Genomic DNA, 20,865 nt, shown 5'->3' on the forward strand with positions numbered 1-20,865 from the left:
ACATAGCAGCTCCTTGTCCATTACACAGTTGTTTTCCGTTGCTTGCAACTTTGCCAAATTAGTCATTTGGGCACAGAAAATTTCAACCCATGTCTGCCTCAGGCTGAATTTTTCTGGGAAATTTATGGTAAAATGGTTCATACATTTCCAAAAATAAATTTAGGGGAAAATAAATTGCTTTGCCCATATTAAAAAAAATTGAGTAAAAAAAAGCATCTGAGAAGCTCTAACTTTCCATATTTTGGAACAGGGAACTGAAGTTTCGCAAGGAGGTCATACCGGCATTAGGAATGTGCCAATAAAATATATGCTTACCTTTGGGCAGTTTATAAGCCTCTGAAATCTCCGTTTGCACATGCTCAGCATAGGCTAGCTAGATTCTCCAAAGATTCTGTTTTTCACTGAGTATGCTCCATTTCCTAACAGCAGCTACATTCCAACCAGACTGTGCACACACCATACCCACAGAGACCGAACATGTTCTAACCCAGGGTTACCGGGACTAAGCAGAACCTTCTCTGCAACTGCTCTTCCCACTGCCAATGGCTAGTGTAGCAGCAAAAACTGGAACTGAGACCAGGGAAGACTGTCTTTCCTATGCTCTCAATGCTCCACCTGCTGCCACCCTCACAGCATGGAGAAAGAGGAAGCTGCCTGATTTGAACGTAGAGGGGCAAGGGGGAAGAGAGTGTTGGGGGCAGGAAGGATAGGATCAGAGGGGAAAGCCGACTGTGCAGGAACAAGAGGGGCAGAAACCAGAAAAAATAGGAGTAGAAATGGACAGGGAGAGATTGAGGGGCAGGGACAGAAGAGTCTGTTAACCATAAGAGAACCCTTCCCTACAGAACCTGAAATTGAGCCTATTATTCCCGAGTCTCAACATTCATTTGCTAACAAACTGCTGTGAAACCGACTGGGAAATATCACCATGTCCTTCTAGTGGCAAATCCACGAGAAAGATAACAGCCTTCTATTCTATCAGTTAGAAGCCTAAGAACTGTGCTGTGGATCTGAAGATCCCAAACCCTGATGAAAATCCATATGAAGTGTTAACAGATTTCCACCTTATTGAATTATTTTTTTTTAAATTTTAAGTTCTTAATTTAAGAAGTTACATTAATAAATGACATTAAAAGAATGTTAACACTAAACTCAAATTCTCAAAAGTTAGGAAATGTATAAATTAAGGTTACCCGTGCAACCTTTATTTGGTTTCCTTGGGCTTATGCATTATGATACCAGTCTTCAGTTAGATGATCCTGTACTTCACACTTTCCTTCCCTACCTCCACCCCCACAGGACTTCTGCCTCATTCATGCATAGAATTAGCAGGGGTTTGTTTGTTTTTTCAAAATGCGATATACTAACAATTCTGTTGTCCAGGAAGAACAAAGTGGCAAAACTTACTTTCTGTACAATAATTTTCTTCTTTAGAAAGTCCCACAATGAACTAGAAGTCAAATCCTGACCTTAGAGAGCTAAGTATAAACAAATATTGCTTTTGTGGTCAGTAACTGAAAAAAGTAAATAAACGTTATTTACCTTTTAAAATACCTTCATTTGACTCTTCATTTCTGAAATATTCCTTGAACAGGTGGTTTCAATAATTAGGTTCACAAAAACCTCTTAAAACATACTCTAAAGAAACAATATTTTCTAACTATAAACTATTACTAAATTTACGATTTTCACTATTAAGTTTACTTACTAAGTCACACAACTCAAACACCAGAAGATATGGGATGGCTTCCACACACTGCCCAATACACTGCAGAATATTTGGATGCTGAAGAATGCTATAATAAAATACAAACAGATTATTTTAAGTCAGAAAGACAGCAGTACACATTAATAGCTCTAACATGATGGAATACTACTATCCACTATGCATCTCAGTTTTTGCTTTTGAAAGTCAGATTTAAATCCACACAGAAACAGTATAAGAGGCAGATCTTCAGACTCAATAAATCCCCTTTGATATGCTCTAGCAGTGCAAGGAAATCTTCAAGATGCCTTAAGTAGACTGCTGAGAATTCTCCTGGAGTGGGGAACCTCAAGTGGTGTAAAGACAATGCTGCTACATCCTGTTTCCCCGCTCCCCCATGGTGGAGTGTCAGGAGCATGCAGGGCATGGCTGGGGCATACTGTGCTCCAGTACCCCCAGTGGGCCTGTACAACCATTGTAGTTTAAAGCAGCCACTTATTCAGGGACCCCTTTGCCCCCAGAACTGGCAGTGGAAACATGACAGCCACTTTTGCCCACTCCCTGAAAAGCACATGAAGATTCAGCCTTTAGTTTCCAGCCAATTCTCTTGAGTATCCTTGGACTCAAACCAGGAGACCAAACAAATGGAGTTCACTTATGTGGTTCCTGTCTGTATTCCACAAGTGGGATATGTATCCGCACCATGTGCCTGAGTGAGGAATTTTTTTTGCAAGCACTGTCAGCTGGCCTACACCTACGTTGTAGTTCCCCTTGTGCTCAGAATTGAGGGTATAAAGGTGGTGCATGCCAACGCCTCTCCTGTTTCCCATTCTTACTGCAGTTCAAAATAATCTGCAGGGATGGAGTGGGGGTAGTGGAATGCAGATAGGGACCACACATCTTGAAGAACCTCCAGTTACAGGTAAGTAACCTCAATTTCTTCTTTGAGTGATAGTCCCTATGTGGAATACACACATGGGAAATTAACAAGACAACAGTCAAATGGCTTGAGTGCGAGGATGCAGACTCGATAGTTGACGGTAATACTGCTGTCCTCAGAGCTGTATTTGCAGTGGATGACTGGACCAGAGCGTAATATCTCATGAAGGTATGCAAATTGCTCCAAGTAGCTCTCCTACACATCTTTAGGAGGAGTATGTCTCTCAGCAATGCAGCCAGAGTAGTTTTCCCTCTAATGGAATGAGCCCCCACCTCCTCTGGAGGGGGACTATGAACTAGTTCTAACAAAGGGTAATACAACCTGAGATCTAGTTTGAAAGTCCCTGGGTTAATTTAGCTTGACCCTTTGATCCCTCCGTTATGTAAACAACTAGTTTAGGTGTCTAACATCCTTTGTTCTTTGCAGATAAAAGACCAAAGCCCTTTGGACATCTAGAGAATGCAGCCATCTCTCTTTGTAGTGGTGGTTTTTGGAAAAAATACTGCTAAGTGAATTACCTGATTCATATGACATTCAAACTACTTTAGGAATGAATCTAGGGTGGGGTTGTAAAGAGATCTTTTCTTTATAGAAGACAGTATATAGTGAGTCTGCCATGAGTGCTCCCAGTTCTGTTCTGACTCTCTCAGCACATGCGCAGCCATTTGACTGCATCGTCATCAGCCAGTGAAGAGCCAATAGTCCACTGTCGAAGTAAGTCAGTGAGCAGTTGTCAAGGATGTGCAACAGAGTCTGAAGTTGACCACATCTGCATCATGGGTCATTAGAGATACCCCCCTTGAAAATGCTGGCAGCACCATTGCCCTGCTCGGTTTAAAACCAATTCAGGAATGACCACAGGTACCTTGGCAAGTCAAAAGCTGACAGGCGGATGGTTGCATCGGTGATGAGAGAGTGATTAACGACTGTCGTCGCTAACCACTCGTTACACTAAGCACATTCCACTGTCACGTCCTGTGGAGGCAGAAGTGACCATAAAGGATGTCTATAAGACAGGCGAACTGGTGGGTGGTTGAAGAGGTCTGAATACAGAGGTAAGTAGCTGTTCTCACAGATCTTGACCAGGAGCATGATGGAGGCCCCCTCATGGCGAATATGGTGCGGTGCTATGTTTTAAGTATTGGCAGCCACGGCAATGGAGTTGCACTTAAAGTCCCGGTAACAATACACATAGCTTAATTAAGATCTACATCGACCAGCCTCATGTGAGACAAGTGACACCAAACAGGAGCACAATACTCTGCTCTTGAGTAGCAGAGGGCAAGGGCTGATGTTCTAAGTACCTGGGTGCAAGCACCCCAGGTTGAGCTGGCCAGTTTCCTGAGCAAGATGTTCTGAGTGTTAACTTTGGCTGCTGTCTTTTTCAAGTGGTTACGGTACATCAATGACCTATCCAATGTCGCCGGAGTGACATTATGGCTATTAGAAAGACCAACTTCATGGACAGACAAGTCGTAGAGCATATGGGTAGAGGCTCAACGGGGGGCGTAGTGAGCAAATATAAAACAAAACAGAGGTCCCACTGAGGCGCAAATTTCAATAGTGGAAAGGATCTGAGAATCCCCTTCAGAAATCTAGTTGTGACAGGATGAGTGAATATGTATCGTTATCCATCAGAGGATGGAAAGCGCTGATCGCTGCTAAATGCGCACTCAGAGAACTGAGCACAAGACCAAAAGACTTGAAAGTAGATACTCTAAGATAGCAAGAATCCCAGCAGATTCCGTAAACAAGGTACATTAGTAAAAAGAAAAGGAGTACTTGTGGCACCCTAGAGACTAACATTTATTTGAGCATAAGCTTTCGTGGGCTACAGCTCACTTCATCGGATGCATCGAATACAGACTAACACGGCTGCTACTCTGAAACCTGTCAAAAGGTACACTAGTGAGTCACAGAGGAGAAACGCTTCCATCTGCTGAATAACAGCTTCTCATAGAGTGTTTTCTGTCTTTGCTTAAGGATGGATTTCACCCTTTTAGAACATGAGCACTCTATTTCTGATGCCCATCCAAATACCTGGCTGTGGGCTTGAACCTGCCCTTATACTGTGTTAAAAGGTCCAGCAGCATGTGGGTATTCAAGGGTGGGTGAACTGACAGCATAAGCAGATGCGTAAACTACAACTGTCTCGGCCAGTTGGGTGCAATCAGGATGACTCAAGCTCTGTTTTGGTGGATCTTCCATAGAACTTGTATCAATGGCATGGGAGGAAAGGTACATCCCAAGTGACCCTGTCATAAAACCAGTAGGGCATCTGCCTTGGGGCCCTTGCCCAGGGCTGCTCTGGAGAAGTACTGAGGAAGTTTCCTGTTCTCCCATGAGGCAAAAAGGTTCCAGGTCAGCATTCCCTAAATGGGCAAAGACGCTGTCAAGAACCAAATTGTGAATCTCTGATTTGTGGAAAAAGGTCTGCTCAGGCACTCTGCTAGGGAGTAGAGACCACAGCACTGATAGATTTGGGGAGCGCCATCACGCTCATCTCAGGAAAGCTCGTGAAATGTAGTCAGTTACTACAGGCAAAACGCACAGGGGTGACATGCATCCATGGGACAGTTAGTTACTACCCCACCATCCCCGTAAAAATTGAAATCCAAGGGAACACTACAGAGGTAGCAGCAGGTGTAGTGCCTAAACTCCCTTACCCAGTGCTCATAGGGAGGGACTTCCAAGGATTTGATGACTTACTCCCAGTAGGGGGATTGGAGAGAGGGGAGGACCCTGAAGCTAATGAGGCGTCCACAGTAGACTGTCAACTCCCAATTTTCTCCGAAATTTCCCGGAGACATTTTCTCCACTCCCAGGCGGCGCAGAAAGACAAAAAAGAAAAGAAGGGCAGCTAAGCCCTTGGGAACCCAAATACTGACCCAAAGCCAGAGGGTCGCTCTCGTAGGTAAGTGGACCCGAGCAGCTGAAAAGGAAGCCGCCCAGGAGGGAGAAGCACTTGAGCCAGACCCCAACCCTAATGCCTACGAACCGGCAGAAGCAATAGAGACCCATTCCCTAGAACTCAGGCAGACCAGCCCCAAGAAGGAACATTTTGGACGGGACCAAGCTGAAGATCCAAAGTACGACAACATTAGGAAGGAGGTAACAGAGATAGATGGGGTCCCCGTGGAAGGGAAAACCCAGGGACCCAGCCCCTACTTCATTATAAAAAAGGATCTCCTGTACCGGGTTGCACCAGTACAAGGACAGAAGGCAGAGCAGCTCCTAGTGCCTCACAAACACCAGAAGGCCGTATTAAGCCTCGCACATAGCCATCTTTTTAGGGGGCATTTAGTGGGTAGAGAAGACCCTGGCAAGGGTTCTACGAAGATTTTTCTGGCCCAGCATACACGAAGAAGTGTGGAGATACTGCGCCTCCTGCCCAGAGTGTCAGCTGCACAGTCCCCGTCCCCACTTGAGGGCACCTTTGGTACCCCTACCCATCACAGAGGTCCTGTTTGAGCGAATAGCCATGGACCTAGTGGGACCCCTAGAGAAGACTACCCGGGGCCACCAATATATACTTGTCATTCTGGACTATGCTACACGTTATCCAGAAGCTGTCCCCTTGTGGAACACAGCCTCTAAAGCAAAAGCCGAAGAGCTAGTGGGGATCTTTGCCCGAGTGGGGCTACCAAAGGAAATACTGATGGACCAAGAAACCCCATTTATGTCAAAACTAATGAGGGACCTATGTGACCTACTCCACATACATACCTTGAGGACTTCGGGCTATCATCCACAGACTGATGGGCTGGTAGAAAGGTTCAACTGAACCCTGAAGGCTATGATAAGGAAGGTGGTAAGTCAAGACGGGAAGGACTGGGACCTACCACAATACCTTATGTTTGCCATCCAGGAGGTACCTCAGGCCTCAACTGGGTTTTCTCCCTGAGCTCTTATATGGGCGCCACCCTCGCAGCATCTTGGATGTAGCCAAGGAAATTTGGGAGGAGGAGCCCAATGAGGGGAAGAATGTAATTGAGCGTGTGTTACAAATGAGGGACCGGATAGCACGAGTCACTCCCATTGTGCGGGAACACCTAGAGAAGGCGCAAGAGGCCCAACGAGCTCAGTACAATCGCCAAGCCAAAGTTCGGCAGTTCCAGCCCGGAGACCGAGTAACAGTGTTGGTACCCACAACAGAGCGTAAACTTTTGGCCCAGTGGCAAGAACCCTACGAAATAGTTGAACCAGTAGGGGAAGTAAATTATAAGGTGTGACAACCGGGACATTGGAAACAAGAGCAAATATATCATGTCAACCTTCTGAAACCCTGGCATGCACAAGAGGCATGCGCAGCTGTCCAAAAAAGACCTACCCCAGGAAAACAAACCCTCCAAACAGGTGAGGGTGTCTCCCGATTTAACGCCAGACCAGAAGAATGAGGTGTCTGAAATCATCTTCTGGAACCAAGATGTGTTCTCAACAAAACCGGGTCAAACAACCGAGACATACCACCACATCGTCACAAACCCTGAGGCCAGAGTAACAATGAGGCCCTACCGGGCGCCAGCAGCCAAAAGGGAGGAAATAAAAGCGGAAGTAAAAAAAATGCTGGAGTTGGGGAATCACTGAAGAATCCCACAGTCAGTGGTCCAGCCCAGTCGTGTTGGTGCCCAAACCTGATGGCACCACAAGGTTTTGCAATGACTTCCGGCAACTACACGAGGTATCCTAGTTCGATGTGTACCCCATACCTCGCATAGATGAACTAGTGGACCATCTGGGCCATGCCCGATACTTGACTACCCTAAACTTGACAAAAGGGTACTGGCAGATTCCCCTTGCCTTGTGTTCTCTACACCAGAGGGTCTTTTGCAATATACTGTCCCCCCTTTTGGGCTACATGGGGCCCCCGCTACCTTCCAGTGTCTCATGGACAAGCTATTATACCCCCATAATCATTATGCCGCTGCCTACCTAGACAATGCAGTCATTCATACCCCCGACTGGGAAACCCACTCAGAGAAGGTGGAGGCAGTCCTCGATACCTTCAGGTGAGCTGGCCTTACAGCAAACCCTGCCAAGTGCGCCATAGAATTTACCGAGGCCAAATATCTTGGCTACATTGTGGGAAAGGTCTGGTAAAACCCCAATTGAATAAGTTAGAGGCCATCCAAAATTGGCCTTGTTCAAGTCACAAGAAACAAGTCCAGGCATTCCGAGGTGTGGTGGGGTATTACCAACAATTTATCCCCCATTTTGCCACAAGGGCAAGCCCTCTGGCAGACCTAGTGAAGGCCCGTGGACCTGATCTGGTGAGATGGTCTGACGCAGCAGAGAGAGCGTTCACAGACCTACAGACTGCCCTCTGCAGTAACCCCATACTGATAGCCCCAGATTTCACCAAGAAATTTATTCTGCAGATTGATGCATCAGATGCAGGGTTGGGGGCCGTCCTATCACAGATGGTCGGGGAGGAGGAACACCCAACTCTCTACCTCAGTAGGAAACTCTTTCCGAGGGAACAAAAATATGCAGTGGTGGAGAGAGAGTGCCTCACTGTAAAGTGGGCCATGGAAACATTGCGCTACTACCTGCTTGGGCGCAGATTTGTCCTCGTGACCGACCATGCCCCTCTTCAATGGATGCAGTGGAACAAAGAGAAGAACACAAGGGTGACCAGGTGGTTCTTATCCCTCCAACCTTTCCAGTTCCGTGTGCAACACAGAGCAGGGAGCTGTCACGGCAATGCCGATGGCTTGTCACGTGTGCACTGTCTGGCATCCCAAGCTGCCCAACCCCTTGGTGTTGAGCAGGGGGGAGGGATATCCAGACCAGTGGGATACAGGAGTCTGGTAAAGGCAAATATATTGGCCACTGGATGAAGAGTTTTCTGTTCCCTGAGTAACCAGAGCAGGGGCTGCCCTAGAGCAATCCAGAACCTGCCAGAACCAATTAAGACAGGCAAGCTAATCAAGACACCTGGAGCCAATTAAAAACTTTCTAGATTCAATTACAGCAGGCAGGCTAATCAGGACACCTGGTTTAAAAAGGACCTCCCATCAGTTAGTAAGGGGTTGCGCCAGGAGCAGGGAGTGAGAAGGCGTGCTGCTGGAGGAGTGAAGAGTTCAAGCGTGATCAGGCTTCAGGAAGAAGATCCTGCAGTGAGGATAAAGAAGGTGCTGGGGGGAAGACAATGGGGAAGTAGCCCAGGGAGTTGTAGCTGTCACGCAGCTGATACGGGGAACATTGTGGACAGCTGCTATCCACAGGACCCTGGGCTGGAACCCGGTGTAGAGGGGGGGCCTGGGTTCCCCCACCATCCCCTGATCGGACACAGGAGGAGTTGACCTGGTCTGTGAGAAACACCAGAAGGGAAGGTCTAAATTGGAAAGGGATCTGCCCTGTCCACGACCCACTAGGTGGGACACAGAGACTGCGGGGATTGTTCTCCGTTTCCCCCATACTGGCCAGTGATGAGGTTAGCTGAGTGGACAGCAGGTTTGAGCCACTAGCAAGAGTGGCCAAACTGAGGGCTGCCGTGAATCTCTGAGGCACGCAAATCCGCCAATAAGCGCAGGACCCACTAAGGCAGAGGAGGAACTTTGTCACAGGGTCAATATGCATTTTTCGTGATTGACACAGACACCCAAAGAAGGCAGAAGGTTGAGCAGAACACTGGCTTCCTGCTAGACTTCCTTCTAAGAACTGCCCATCTGAAGCCAGTTGTCTAGGTAAGGAAAGACTGTAAATCCCTCTCTCCTCACCCAAGCTGCCACTACTGAAAAAAATATTGTAAAGACCCTGGATGCAGTAGCTAGACCAAAGGCGAGACCTCTGAATTGGAAATGCTCTTGATCAAAGAGGAACCAAAAGAACCTCCTGTGGGTTGGGTGGATGTCTATGTGAAAATATGCATCTTTCATGTCAAGAGCTGCAAACAATGTGTCCTTCTCTAACAAAGGAATTTTTGATGCCAAAGATATCATGTGGAATTGTAGTTTTCAAATGCACCTGTTCAGCTCAGATCAAGAATTGGGCTCCATCCCCCATTCTTCTTGGGGATCAAGAAGTAAAGGGAATAGAACCTCTTCCCTTGATGCGGAGGTAGAACCCTTTCTATGGCTTCCCTGAGAAGAAGGAAGTTCACCTCATGTAATAGAATCTCCTCATGAGAGTGGTCCCTGAAAAGGAACTGGGAAGGGAGTTTGTGGGTAGGAGGTACCAGAAAACTCAATTAGATAGCCACCATGAATAATCTCTAATACTCATTCATCTGTATTTAAAGCCCTCCAGTTTTCGGCAAATTGGGTAAGGTGGCCTCCGAGTATCAGAGGAGGGAAACGAAGCAGCATCAATAAAGGGACATGAGTCTTAACAGTCCCACCAACAGAAACTTTGATTGAGGGTTAAAATATGATGTAGCACTGGATGTTGTAAAAGCTGGGTACCTGGGTCTATAATACCCTCTGTCTTTTGCATGGTGCCTCCTGAGTACATTGGTGGTAAAACAGCTGAGGACACTGTCTTGCCCTATACCTTGGTGTATGGTAAATTAAACTGAGGCTCCTGGACTTTCTCAAACTGAATCTGTACCTGTACATGAGCTTTTGATATTGTTTGACGTCATCTGTCAGAGAGGGAGTAGCTGGAGTAACCACCTCAACCAGTGAAGACGATGAGATTGCTTTCAGAAACAGCGAATCCAGCTCACCTTCCCCTTCCAAGTATTCCAACAGGGCCGGTTGCAAGAGACAAAGTGATGGCAAATAGGACTCCTGAACTGATCCTGGGTATCTAGCCTAAGGCTCCCACAGTCCCCAATATTAGCAGTAGGATGGATCAACTGGTAGAGAACCACCGCAGTTGCAGGGCCTCAGACTCATCTGAAGAGAAAGCCAGATCCCTCATCTCCAGCAGAACCAACAATACCGATGGCTGTGCCTCAAGGCTGGCAGACGGGATGGATACAACTGCCTCATCAAGATAGTCTCTTCTTCTGGTGTATTGTTTCAGAATAGAGATGGTCCTAATAGGAGGGAAGAACATGGATAGTGAAGAGCAAAGGATGTCCTCCAGGGAGACGTAGATCTCTGATAGCAAACAGACTCTCCTTGTACCTCAGGGAAAAGTCGTCAGAACTAGAGCTTCCCTGGGCACCATGGTCAGCTCCCTCCAGGGCCAGGTCGCTATCAGTACTGCATCAACTCTCAAAGTGGATGAGAACACCAGTAGCTGTTTATCCCAAGCCTTCACCATTGGAGCTGATGTCAAAAAATGGTTACTCACCTTTGTGTAAATGTTGTTCAAGATGTGTTGCTCATGTCCATTCCACATTAAGTGTGCGTGTGCTGCATGTATCATCGCTGGAGATTTTTCCCGCAGTGGAATCCATCAGGCCGGCTCTAGCACACACTGATGCTGCATGTTCATGGGCCAGTCGAAGGGGCCCAGCCAGCCCCACACCCTCTCCATTCCTTCTTGCCAGTTAACTCTGAAGAGGGGCAGGCGGATAGGTCGTGGAATGGACATAAGCAACACATCTTGAACAACAACAGTTGTGGTAAGGTTAGTTTTTTTCTTCTTCAAGTGCTTGTTCATGTCCATTCCATGTTAGGTGATCCACAAGCGGTATCCAAGGAGGTGGGCTCTGAGTTCATGGACTTGTGGATTGCAACATTGCTCTTCCGAACTTGGCATCTCTAGCCTGCTGGATGATGGTGTAGTGGGAGAAGGTATGTATCAATGACCAGGTTGCTGCTCTTCAGATGTCTTGGATCGGGATCTGGGACAGAAATGCTGATAATGAAGCCTGAGCTCATCTAATGAATGATCAAGATGGCAGGAGGTAGAATGCCCCCCTGTCTGTAGCACATACAAATACAGGAGGTGATCCAGGATGAGATTTTCATCCTGTCTGCTATTGCCACAAAGAGCTGCATGGATTTATGGAACGGCTTAGTCCTCTCAATGTAGAAGGCCAGGGTGTGTCTAACATCCAACTAGTGGAGATGTTGATCTTCTGCATTCCTCTGCGGTTTCGGGAAGAAAACTGGAAGGAAAATAGCCTGGTTACTGTGAAACGATGAGACCACCTTTGGAAGGAACACAGGGTGTGGGCACAGTTGAACCTTATCCTTAAAGAACACTGTATACAGAGGCTCTGATGTAAGAGCCCTGATCTCTGAGACCCTCTTGGCCGAAGTAATCACTTCTAGGAGAGAGATAGCAGAGGCACAATGCCAGCAGCTCAAAGAGAGGGCCTGTGAGCCTTGACAGGACTAAGTTTAGCCCCCACAGTGGAATTGGTTCATGAATTTGAGGGCAAAGTCTCTCTAACCCTTTGAGGAAGCAGATGGACATTTCATGAGAGAAGACCGACTTACCGTCCACCGGAGGATGGAAGGCTGAGATTGCTGCTAGATGCATCTTGATTGATGAAGAGGCCAGACCTTGTTACTTCAGATGGAGCAGGTATTCCAGTACAGACTGGAAGGATGACTGAGTTGGTGAGAGACCTCACTGAAGACCACGCCCAGAAACATTTCCATTTGGCTAGGTAAGTCGCTCTAGTAGACTGTTTCCTACTACCTAGCAAGGCATGGCAGACTTGTTCTGAAAAGGCCTGTTCCTCTAGGTTCAACCATGGAACTTCCACACGGTCAGGTGAAGGGCCACGAGGTTCAGGTAGGGTAAACGGCCTGTGAGATCAGGTCCAGGCAAGGCAGAAGCAGCAGCAGCATTCTGAACCAATGTTGCTGCAGGGAACATGCAGGGACTATTGCCTTGTCTCACTTGACTTTCGGAAGGAACCTGTGTATCAGGGGAACTAGACGAAACACAGAGGATCTCTGCCCATGGAAGCAGGAAGGCATCAGAGAGAGCCCGAGCTGTGACCGCGTAGCGACCAAAACTGCTGACATTTCCTGTTCCGCCTGGTTGCAAACAGATCTACCTGGGGAGACTCCCACCTCTAGAAGATGGATCTGACCACTTCTGGGTGAAGGGACCGCTTGTGATGAGAAGTGAAAGACCTACTGAGGCAATCTGACTGTGTTCCAGGCTGCCAGAAGATAGGAAACTTCCAGGTGGATGGAGTGTTTCACAAACAAGTCCCACAGACGAATGGCCTCCTGGCACAGGGTAGGGGATCGTGTTTCTCTTTGCCTGTTGATGTAAAACATGGCTGCCGTGTTGTCCGTAAGCGCTCGCACAACTTTGTCCATGATCTAGAAAAGGAATACTTGGCAAGCTGAGTAGACTGCTCTGAGCTCTCTGAAGTTTATGTGTAGGGAAAGCTCTTTCTGGGACCACGAGCCCTGACTCCTGAGGTGCTCACGGTCATCCCCCCAACCTAGATCGGATGCATCAGAAATTAAGGATACTGAAGACTGGGGGGGATGACAAAGGGAATGCCCACAGCCATCAACTGGAGATCCTTCCACCAATCAAGGAAGAGCAGGAACTATAAACATCAAGTCTAAGTGGTGTCAGTTCGGTGAGTACATCGAGGCCAGCCAAGCCTGCAGGGGTCTGAGGCACAGCCTTGCATGCTGAACCATGTAAGCACATGCAACCATGTGCTCCAAAAGTTTGGCAAAACTGGGCTGTCATGACAGGGTGGGCCTTGACCTTGGATATCAGAGATGACACTGGAATTGAGCCTCTGGGAGGAAGGCTCTGGCCTGGGTCCAGTCTAGCACCGCCCCAATAAACTATTCTCTGAATGGGAATGAGAGTCTACTTTTGCTCGTTTATCAACGAGCCCAGTGCACAGAAGGTGGCTTGAACCAGGCTGATGCTGTTTTTCACTTGAGCCTCTTAGCGGCCCTTGATCAGCCAGTCATCGAAGTACAGGTCGACTTGAACACCTTGCCTTCCGAGAAAAGCCTCTACAATTGCCATGTGTTTTGTGAAAACCCAAGAGGCTGTTGACAAACAGTGAACTGGCAGTAAACAGGGGAGGACAGTAAACTGGCAATGAGTCTGGGTTATGATAAATCTGAGGAACCTTCTGTGGCCTCAAAAGATGGAAAGGTGGAATTAAACATCTTTCAAATCAAGGTTGGCATACCAGTCCTCTGGATCCAGAGAGGGAATGATGGAGGCCAGGGAGACCATGTGGAACCTCAGTTTCTTGAGATAACTGATGAGGCAACACAGGTCCAGGATGGGTCAAAGAGCCCCTTTGGCCTTTGGGATTAGGAAATATAAGGAATAAAACCCATTCCATCTCAAATTCTGAGGCATCTCCTCCACAGCCCCTACCCACAGGAGGGCTTGCATTTCTTAAGCTAGATGTTGCTTGTGGGAAGGGTCCCTGAAGATGGATGAGGATGACAAGGAGGGGTGGAAGAAGACTGAAGGGTGTAACCTTCCCCTGCCATACTCCACACCCAGTGGTCCAAGATGATGAGGGACCACCGCAGGCTGAAGAAGAGTTAGTCTGAAAACGAGGGGCGGGGCAGGATCCAATGCAGGAAGTGATGTAACGCCCTCAGGCGCACCTTCAAAAGTTCTGTTTGGAGCCTCCCAGATATCCGTGTGACCCTGGTAGCAAGACTGAGGTGGAGGGGCGTGGCTGCCTGCACTTGTAACCCCTGCTCAGTTTCTTACACAGGTCCTGGCGAGGTGGTGGAGCGGAGAAGCAGGTCAGTTGCTGAAGCCTGAAATGCTTCTCAAAGATGCCAGGGAGTAGCGGCCCAGGGATGTGAGGGTAGCCCTGGAGTCTCTCAGACCATGGAGCTTTGAGTCGGTCTGTTCTAAAAACAGGGAGGTACCCTCGAATGGAAGATCCTGGATTGACTGCTAGTCCTCAGGTGGCAGCCCTAAGGATTGGAGCCAGGAGTACCTTCTCATGACAACAGCCGAAGCCATTGTTCTGGCCGCTTGGAGGGAGGCTCTCGCTATAGTCCTCCGTTCATAGATCAGGGCAGAAAAACTCTTACCTGTGACAGCAAGTCTTTAAACTTTGCCATAGAATCCCAAATGTTGTAATTGTACCTCTCAAGCAAGGCTTGTTGGTTGGAAATGAGAAGCTGTAACCTATCCATTGAATAAATCTTCCTACCAAACAGGTCTAGTTTCTTTAAGTCCTTTTGTTTGGGGGGGTCGCATCTAACTGCCCTAGTCTATCCTTCTCATTGGCCGCTGGGGGAGGGATAGCTCAGTGATTTGAGCATTGGCCTGCTAAACCCAGGGTAGTGAGTTCAGTCCTTGAGGGGGCCATTTAAGGATCAGGGCAAAAATTGGGGATTGGTCCTGCTTTGAGCAGGGGGTTGGACTAGATGACCTCCTGAGGTCCCTTCCAACCCTGATATTCTATGATTGTATGACCACCAGGGACCTGGCAGGAGGGTGAGAGTACAAGTATTTGTACCCCTTGGCAGGCACATAATACTTTTTCTCTGCTCTCTTTGAGGTGGGAGGGAGAGAAGATGGGGTCTGCCACATGGTCCTGGCTGGACCTGTAACGGCCTCACTGAGAGGTAGAGCCACCTTAGTCAATGAGGCTATGTGAGGACTCTGTAAGAACCTCCATCTCTAGGCCCAGGTCAGAAGCCAGCCTTTTTAGAAGTTTCTGGTAAGCTGTAAGGTCATCCTGTGGCACCGAGACACTCGGCCCTGAGACTGGTTCAGCTGGGGAGGAGTGTGGTGGGGCAGTGCCCCACCCCTAGGCAAGATTAGGCTATAACAGGCCAGAGTGGCTGCGCAGAACGGCAGCTAATCAGAGAGGGCCTATGGGGGGAGCCAATCAGTGCCAAGCTAGGCCCTATATAAAGGCTATCCAGGAGAGAAGCAGTCAGTCTCTCCCAGACCTTCAGAGGGGAAGGTCTGTCTCCCTGAGATAAGGAGACCAGCACCTTGGACAGCGCAGTGCTGGGCAAGCTTGGGGGAGCAGAGGAGAGCTCCAGCCTGATACCTGTCAGACTGCGGGACCTAACCAGAAGGCCCTAGAGGGTGCAAGGGGTCAGAGGGGAAGTGACTCAAGGAAGATGAAGAGGCCACCACTAGAGGGTCCCTGGGTTGGGACCCAGAGCAGTGGGCAGGCCTGGGTCCTCCCTTTCCCCCTTATACTGCACCTGGCTATGGAGGAGTGGCCATGACAGACTGCAACCGGCCCTTGAGCAGAGGGGCTAGACTTTGGGGGTTGTGGTTGGCCACTGTGGCAGGAGTGAATTGGAAGACTGCCATCGTCTTCCCACCCCCCAGAAGGGGGTAAGGATGGACTACGGGGCACTGCCAGAGGGCAGTGTCCTGGAGTGGACGTCGCCGAGTGGGGAGCAACGCAAGGCCGGATACCGGCACAGCAGACGACGGATGGGACACCACACCACCAGCAGAGGGTGCTCTGCAACGGAGAAAGCTAATTCCCAGACGTGCCAGTGGGAGGCGCAGGGGTGGCGAGTCCCAACCCCATCACAAGGGGGAAGAGGCCTGTACCATCAGGGGGCTTTCCTCCTCTTCTTCAGTCCCGACCACCTCATCCAGGCCCAAGTCCTGCATGTCGGTACCTGCCTCGGTGCCAGAGTCTGGGTCAGGTGCTGGATGGTACAGCGGAGGAGCCCTCTCGGATACCACCAAACAGAAATGGCTAGACAGAGGCCCCAATACCGGGAAAAACTCCAGTGATTCCAGAATGACTGCTGGGCCTGCATCAGCCACCACTGTTCTCTGGGCCAGGTGCTGGGGAGAGGGCCTGCACTGAGATCCGGTGGAACATAGACCATGCAGGGCTCCACCTTGGACCACTCATGCAGGGCTCCACTCTTGAGACCATGGAACAGAAGGGTACCGTTCCCCCACCGACCGGTGCTGAGGGTCTGGGGATCGGTGCCACATTGGGGAAGTCTTCACAGACAATAAAAGGGCTGTTTTTCCTCTGGTCAGTATCCAAGGGCCCTGCACCAGGTATGAGCTCGGGGCAACATGCTCTCTCCTGCTCGACACACTTGCCATGGCCAGTAACTGTCCCATCGGGGTTGGCAAAACCGGGAATGTCAACAGGTCCCTGGCCACTGCAAAGGCCTCTGGGGTGGAAGGCACCACAATTCTGCTGGCACCACAATGTCCCCCTGGCATCAGTGGGTGGTCCTGCACTAGACTCAATGACACCTGTGAGCAGGGTGGAGTCAACGGTACTGCTATCTGAACAGGACTGGAGCAGAGGCCCAACAGAGGTCACGCTCCACTGCACTCCCCTTGTTTGTCCTCTCTCAGTATCTGGGTGTCCCCTCTTGGAGCATCATTTCTTATGCTTCTTTCTCGGTACTGGAGAGGGGGAACAGTGTCGAGAAACACATGGTGTTAGGGGAAGGTAGATGCAGTGTTTGGCAGAAAGATGAGCCTCACCCAGGTAGTAGAGGCAGCGTTGATGTTCATCGCTCACCAAAAAGGAGTGAGGGAACAAAACACCATTTTGAACCCCAGAACCCTGGGCATAATCCCAGACTTCTCAGGGGTTGGGGGAAGTCCCAGGGAAGAAAATGGGGAAAAACAACTAACTATACTATGTAGACTATATTATAAAAACTACTGCAATTGTTAAAACTATATACAATATCTTACGGAATGACACAGTAAGAGAGGAGCTGACACCAAAGATTCCATCTCAGACCATGCAGCAGTAAGAAGGAACTGGAGAGGCATCAGCTCACACCACTTTTTATGCCCTCAGTTTGGAGCAAGAGAACAGCTACGGCACATGTGCAAGCCAACAGACACCGCTTGCAAAAAATTCTGGACTCAGGCACATTTGCACCTGCATATCCCACATGTGGAATACAAAAAGGGACCATCATTCGAAGAAAGCAGAATTACTGGCACCTTTGGCAAGGACGACAGTTTACAAACTGTACAGCAAGATAGTGAGCACTGAAGTTTGCTTGATTTCAAACTTCACTAATTTTTTTTCCACCACCAAGTTTAAATTGCAAGTGACCCAAACACAACGATAAAAAGCTATTTGTATAACCTAGTAACTCTGATTGGATTTAAGATTCGTTTAATGTTTAAAAACAGGTAAGATGGTGCTTAAAAATAAGTTTGTTAAAAAAATAAAGTACGTAAAGCATTGCCCACTCTTGTGATTTTTATCACAAGTTTCACTATATTTGGTTTTTCTCTCAAAGCTCAAGTTCCTGGAGGCAAGTGACTACATGAAAATCTCAGCATCAATTTAAAAAAATCTCTAGCCCTCATGCCCGCAGAGAAAAGCCTAAGCATGCAAACCAAGTGTACTCTTAAAGGCTCAAAAATTGGAAGGCAATAAAAACACAAATTGCACTATTTAAAAATCTCATGATTTGGGGGGACGACTCAATTTTTGATAATTTAGTGTTGACAATATTGAATGTGTATTTTTCATTTCTTAAACTACCAACATTTACTTTAACAGACTGAAAAGGGAGGACAGAGGTGAGTATTATATAAAAAAGCATAACATTGAACAAGACAGCTTTCCCTGGCTTACATATATATTAGTAGCGTGGACTATCTTCAAGTTACCCAAGATGTGAGAGGCTACTTACTAGTAAGGTTCTCCATTTCTCAAAAACTGTTCTTGTTCTTTGGGACCTGCATTTGCCTTTAATTCCTTCACTATTACTCTTGCTACACTAGTACCTGAGTAGATCTCCCCAAGCAGGACCTGAAAAACAAAGAATTTCTACATTATAGTTTCAGTCACATTTAAAGAGGAAGTATCTGGTTTCCTGTTATACCTCAATTACACCAGAGATATTAATCCTCTGCATTTTAAAAAAATTATGTAGATTTTTTAAAAATAAAAACTGGAGTTAAAGTGCTTCTAAAAAAGCTGCTAAAATTAAAACAGCGATTTACATAGTCTACTGAAGTGGAATTTCTGACTATTTTAAGTAATGTTTTGTTAAGCAGCACTTGCATCTGAATTAAAGAGACAGCAATAAGATAGAAAAAGTGCATACAAACAGCAATACAAATTAAATTCTAAAGACAATTTTCTTGTCATGTTCTTATTTTGAATAAATATAATTTTAATTGGTAATATAGGTCTCTACTTAGGAATAAACTGTCAACTGCAGAACTACAATATTAAAAGGAGGACTTTTTACCTTTCCAAACCAGCCATTTCCAATTTCTTGAATATAGTTTAGACTCTGGCGTGCGACTTGAGACTTTGATCCTTCTGTTATAGAAAACAAAAAATAGACACATATCAAGTCACTCAAAATGGCCAAAATTACCTATGCTACTGTTGAAGAAATAATGCATGGTCTTAAAATGCTAAAAAAAATTAGTTCTTACACTACTACTTAGAGTACACTACAATACAATGCACATATTAAGCTAAGCAGCAGAAAACATAGTTAAACATATACAATGACAAAGTATTAAAGCTAACCTAAGAACAGATGAACGAAAGCCAAGGCTGACACTTCTCAACTTGTTTAGGCTTTTAAACAGATTCAACTAGAAACTGATCCAAGACCACCAAAATACCTTTGCACAGTAATGCAAGTTAAGAATGGCGTGTAAACTTTAGCTTTCAACACATCCAGATATACTGCAAACCAACAAAAGAAAGAAAGTCAAAACTGCTGAGTTTGCGTTTGGTTCTGTACATATATCTGCATTAGACGGTCATGGAATCTATTAAATCACTGTTTACAGGAATCCTACATAAATGGCAGAACACAAGCCCACAGCAAATCATGGAATACTCACTACTTTTACAAGCCCTGATTAGCCACCTTACCAGCAGAGCTCCAGTTCTTTTCACACCGACCCAGCTGCTCTAATTGCAGCCTCTACCTATGTGACGGAAAATTCTCTTTTTAAAATAATGTACTTCACATGAAAATCCCCCTTGGCCAACTGCTGGAAAATCTGAAACCCTCAGCCCTTATCTACACTGGCAAAAATATACCCATAATTCACTGCCAGTGCAGCTCCACTGGTGGAAACAAGAAGTTGCAGGGTAGACAAGGCTCAGATGTGTTTAACCATTCTGTCATCTAAATGGTAAGGAACACAGTGGTAAAGAGACCTAAGCCCTGTTGCCAATACAGTAACTCCTCACTTAAAGTAATCCCGGTTAACATTGTTTCATTATTAGGCTGCTGATCTATTACAGAACATACTCATTTAAAGTTGCGCAACGTTCCGTTATAAGGTTGTTTCACTCGGCCCGCTCCACCCACCCGCCCAGCACTCCTGCCAGAGAGCAGGGTCGGGGAGCAGCGGCTTGCCCCATTCTACCCACGCGGCGTTCCAGCTGGGGAGTGGGGTCAGGGAGTGGGAACTTGCCCCATTCCGCCCACTTGGCATTCCAGCTGGGGAGAAGGGTCAAGGCGCTGAGGCTTATCCCACTCTGCCTGCCCAGCATTCAAGCCAGGGAGCGGGCAATCTCCCAACCCTGCTCCCCGGCAGGAGCGCCAGATAGGCGGAGTGGGGGCAAGCCCCCGCGCCCCGACCCCACTATTCCCTGACTCAACCAAGCCCCACAATCATCATTGGTGAGTACAGTATTAAATAGTTTGTTTAAAATTATTTAAAACTTATACTGTATATGTATATAATGTCTTTTGTCTGACGAAAAAAATTTCCCTGGAACTTAACTTCCCCATTTACATTAATTCTTATGGGGAAATTGGATTCGCTTAACATCGTTTCACTTAAAGTAGCATTTTTCAGGAACATAACTACAACGTTAAGCGAGGAGTTACTGTACAGTACAGCTTTTGTCACTGCTACTATGAGTTGCTCTAGTGGTAGCTCCCATTTTTGCCACTGTAGGCCAGGTCTACACTAGGAGTACTTTACCAGTATAGCTTATTCCATGCCCTCCTTCCCCACCCCAAAGCAAAACACCCTATATCTGAAAATGAACAGTTTTGCCAGTATACCTGTCTAAACCATGGGCTTTTTCAGCACAACTATGTCAGTCAGGGATCGTAAGTCATCACAATCCTAATCAATACAGCTATACCAGTAACAGTTTGTAGTGTAGGCCTTGCAATGGAAACAATCTTGGGGAGAGGCAGCAATCTGCTAGGGTGACCAGACAGCCTCCCCTTTTGGGAAAGAGGTGTGCGGGAGGGGGAGGAGCGTTAAATCAAGTGCTGAGATTTTGTGATCGTAGTCAGTTTTGCTTAAAAGTCAGTTCTGCAGAGCTTAAAGAAGCAGCTGATTAATCGTAATCAGTTTTCTTTTACAGCTCTCCACTTTGTTTTTAAAAAAAAGTAGGAAAAAAACCAAAAACCCAGGTACAAAGAGACAAACA

The 20,865-nt window shown here is 47.2% G+C and overlaps 1 protein-coding gene across 2 annotated transcripts in view; it reads right to left on the reverse strand.

Moving 5' to 3' along the window:
- LMTK2 (lemur tyrosine kinase 2) overlaps nt 1-20,865 on the reverse strand; it is a 90,001-nt gene that overhangs the window by 43,138 nt on the left and 25,998 nt on the right. For both annotated transcript variants that reach the window (XM_074965265.1, XM_074965264.1), the window contains exons 4-6: nt 18,695-18,768; nt 18,131-18,249; nt 1,709-1,796 (exon numbers count right to left, since the gene is read on the reverse strand). In XM_074965265.1, the coding sequence (XP_074821366.1) occupies nt 1,709-1,796; nt 18,131-18,249; nt 18,695-18,768 (281 nt within the window). The remainder of the gene's footprint in view (nt 1-1,708; nt 1,797-18,130; nt 18,250-18,694; nt 18,769-20,865) is intronic.

Source organism: Natator depressus, chromosome 10 (genome assembly GCF_965152275.1).
Source record: "Natator depressus isolate rNatDep1 chromosome 10, rNatDep2.hap1, whole genome shotgun sequence".
NCBI classification, from domain to species: Eukaryota; Metazoa; Chordata; order Testudines; family Cheloniidae; genus Natator; species Natator depressus.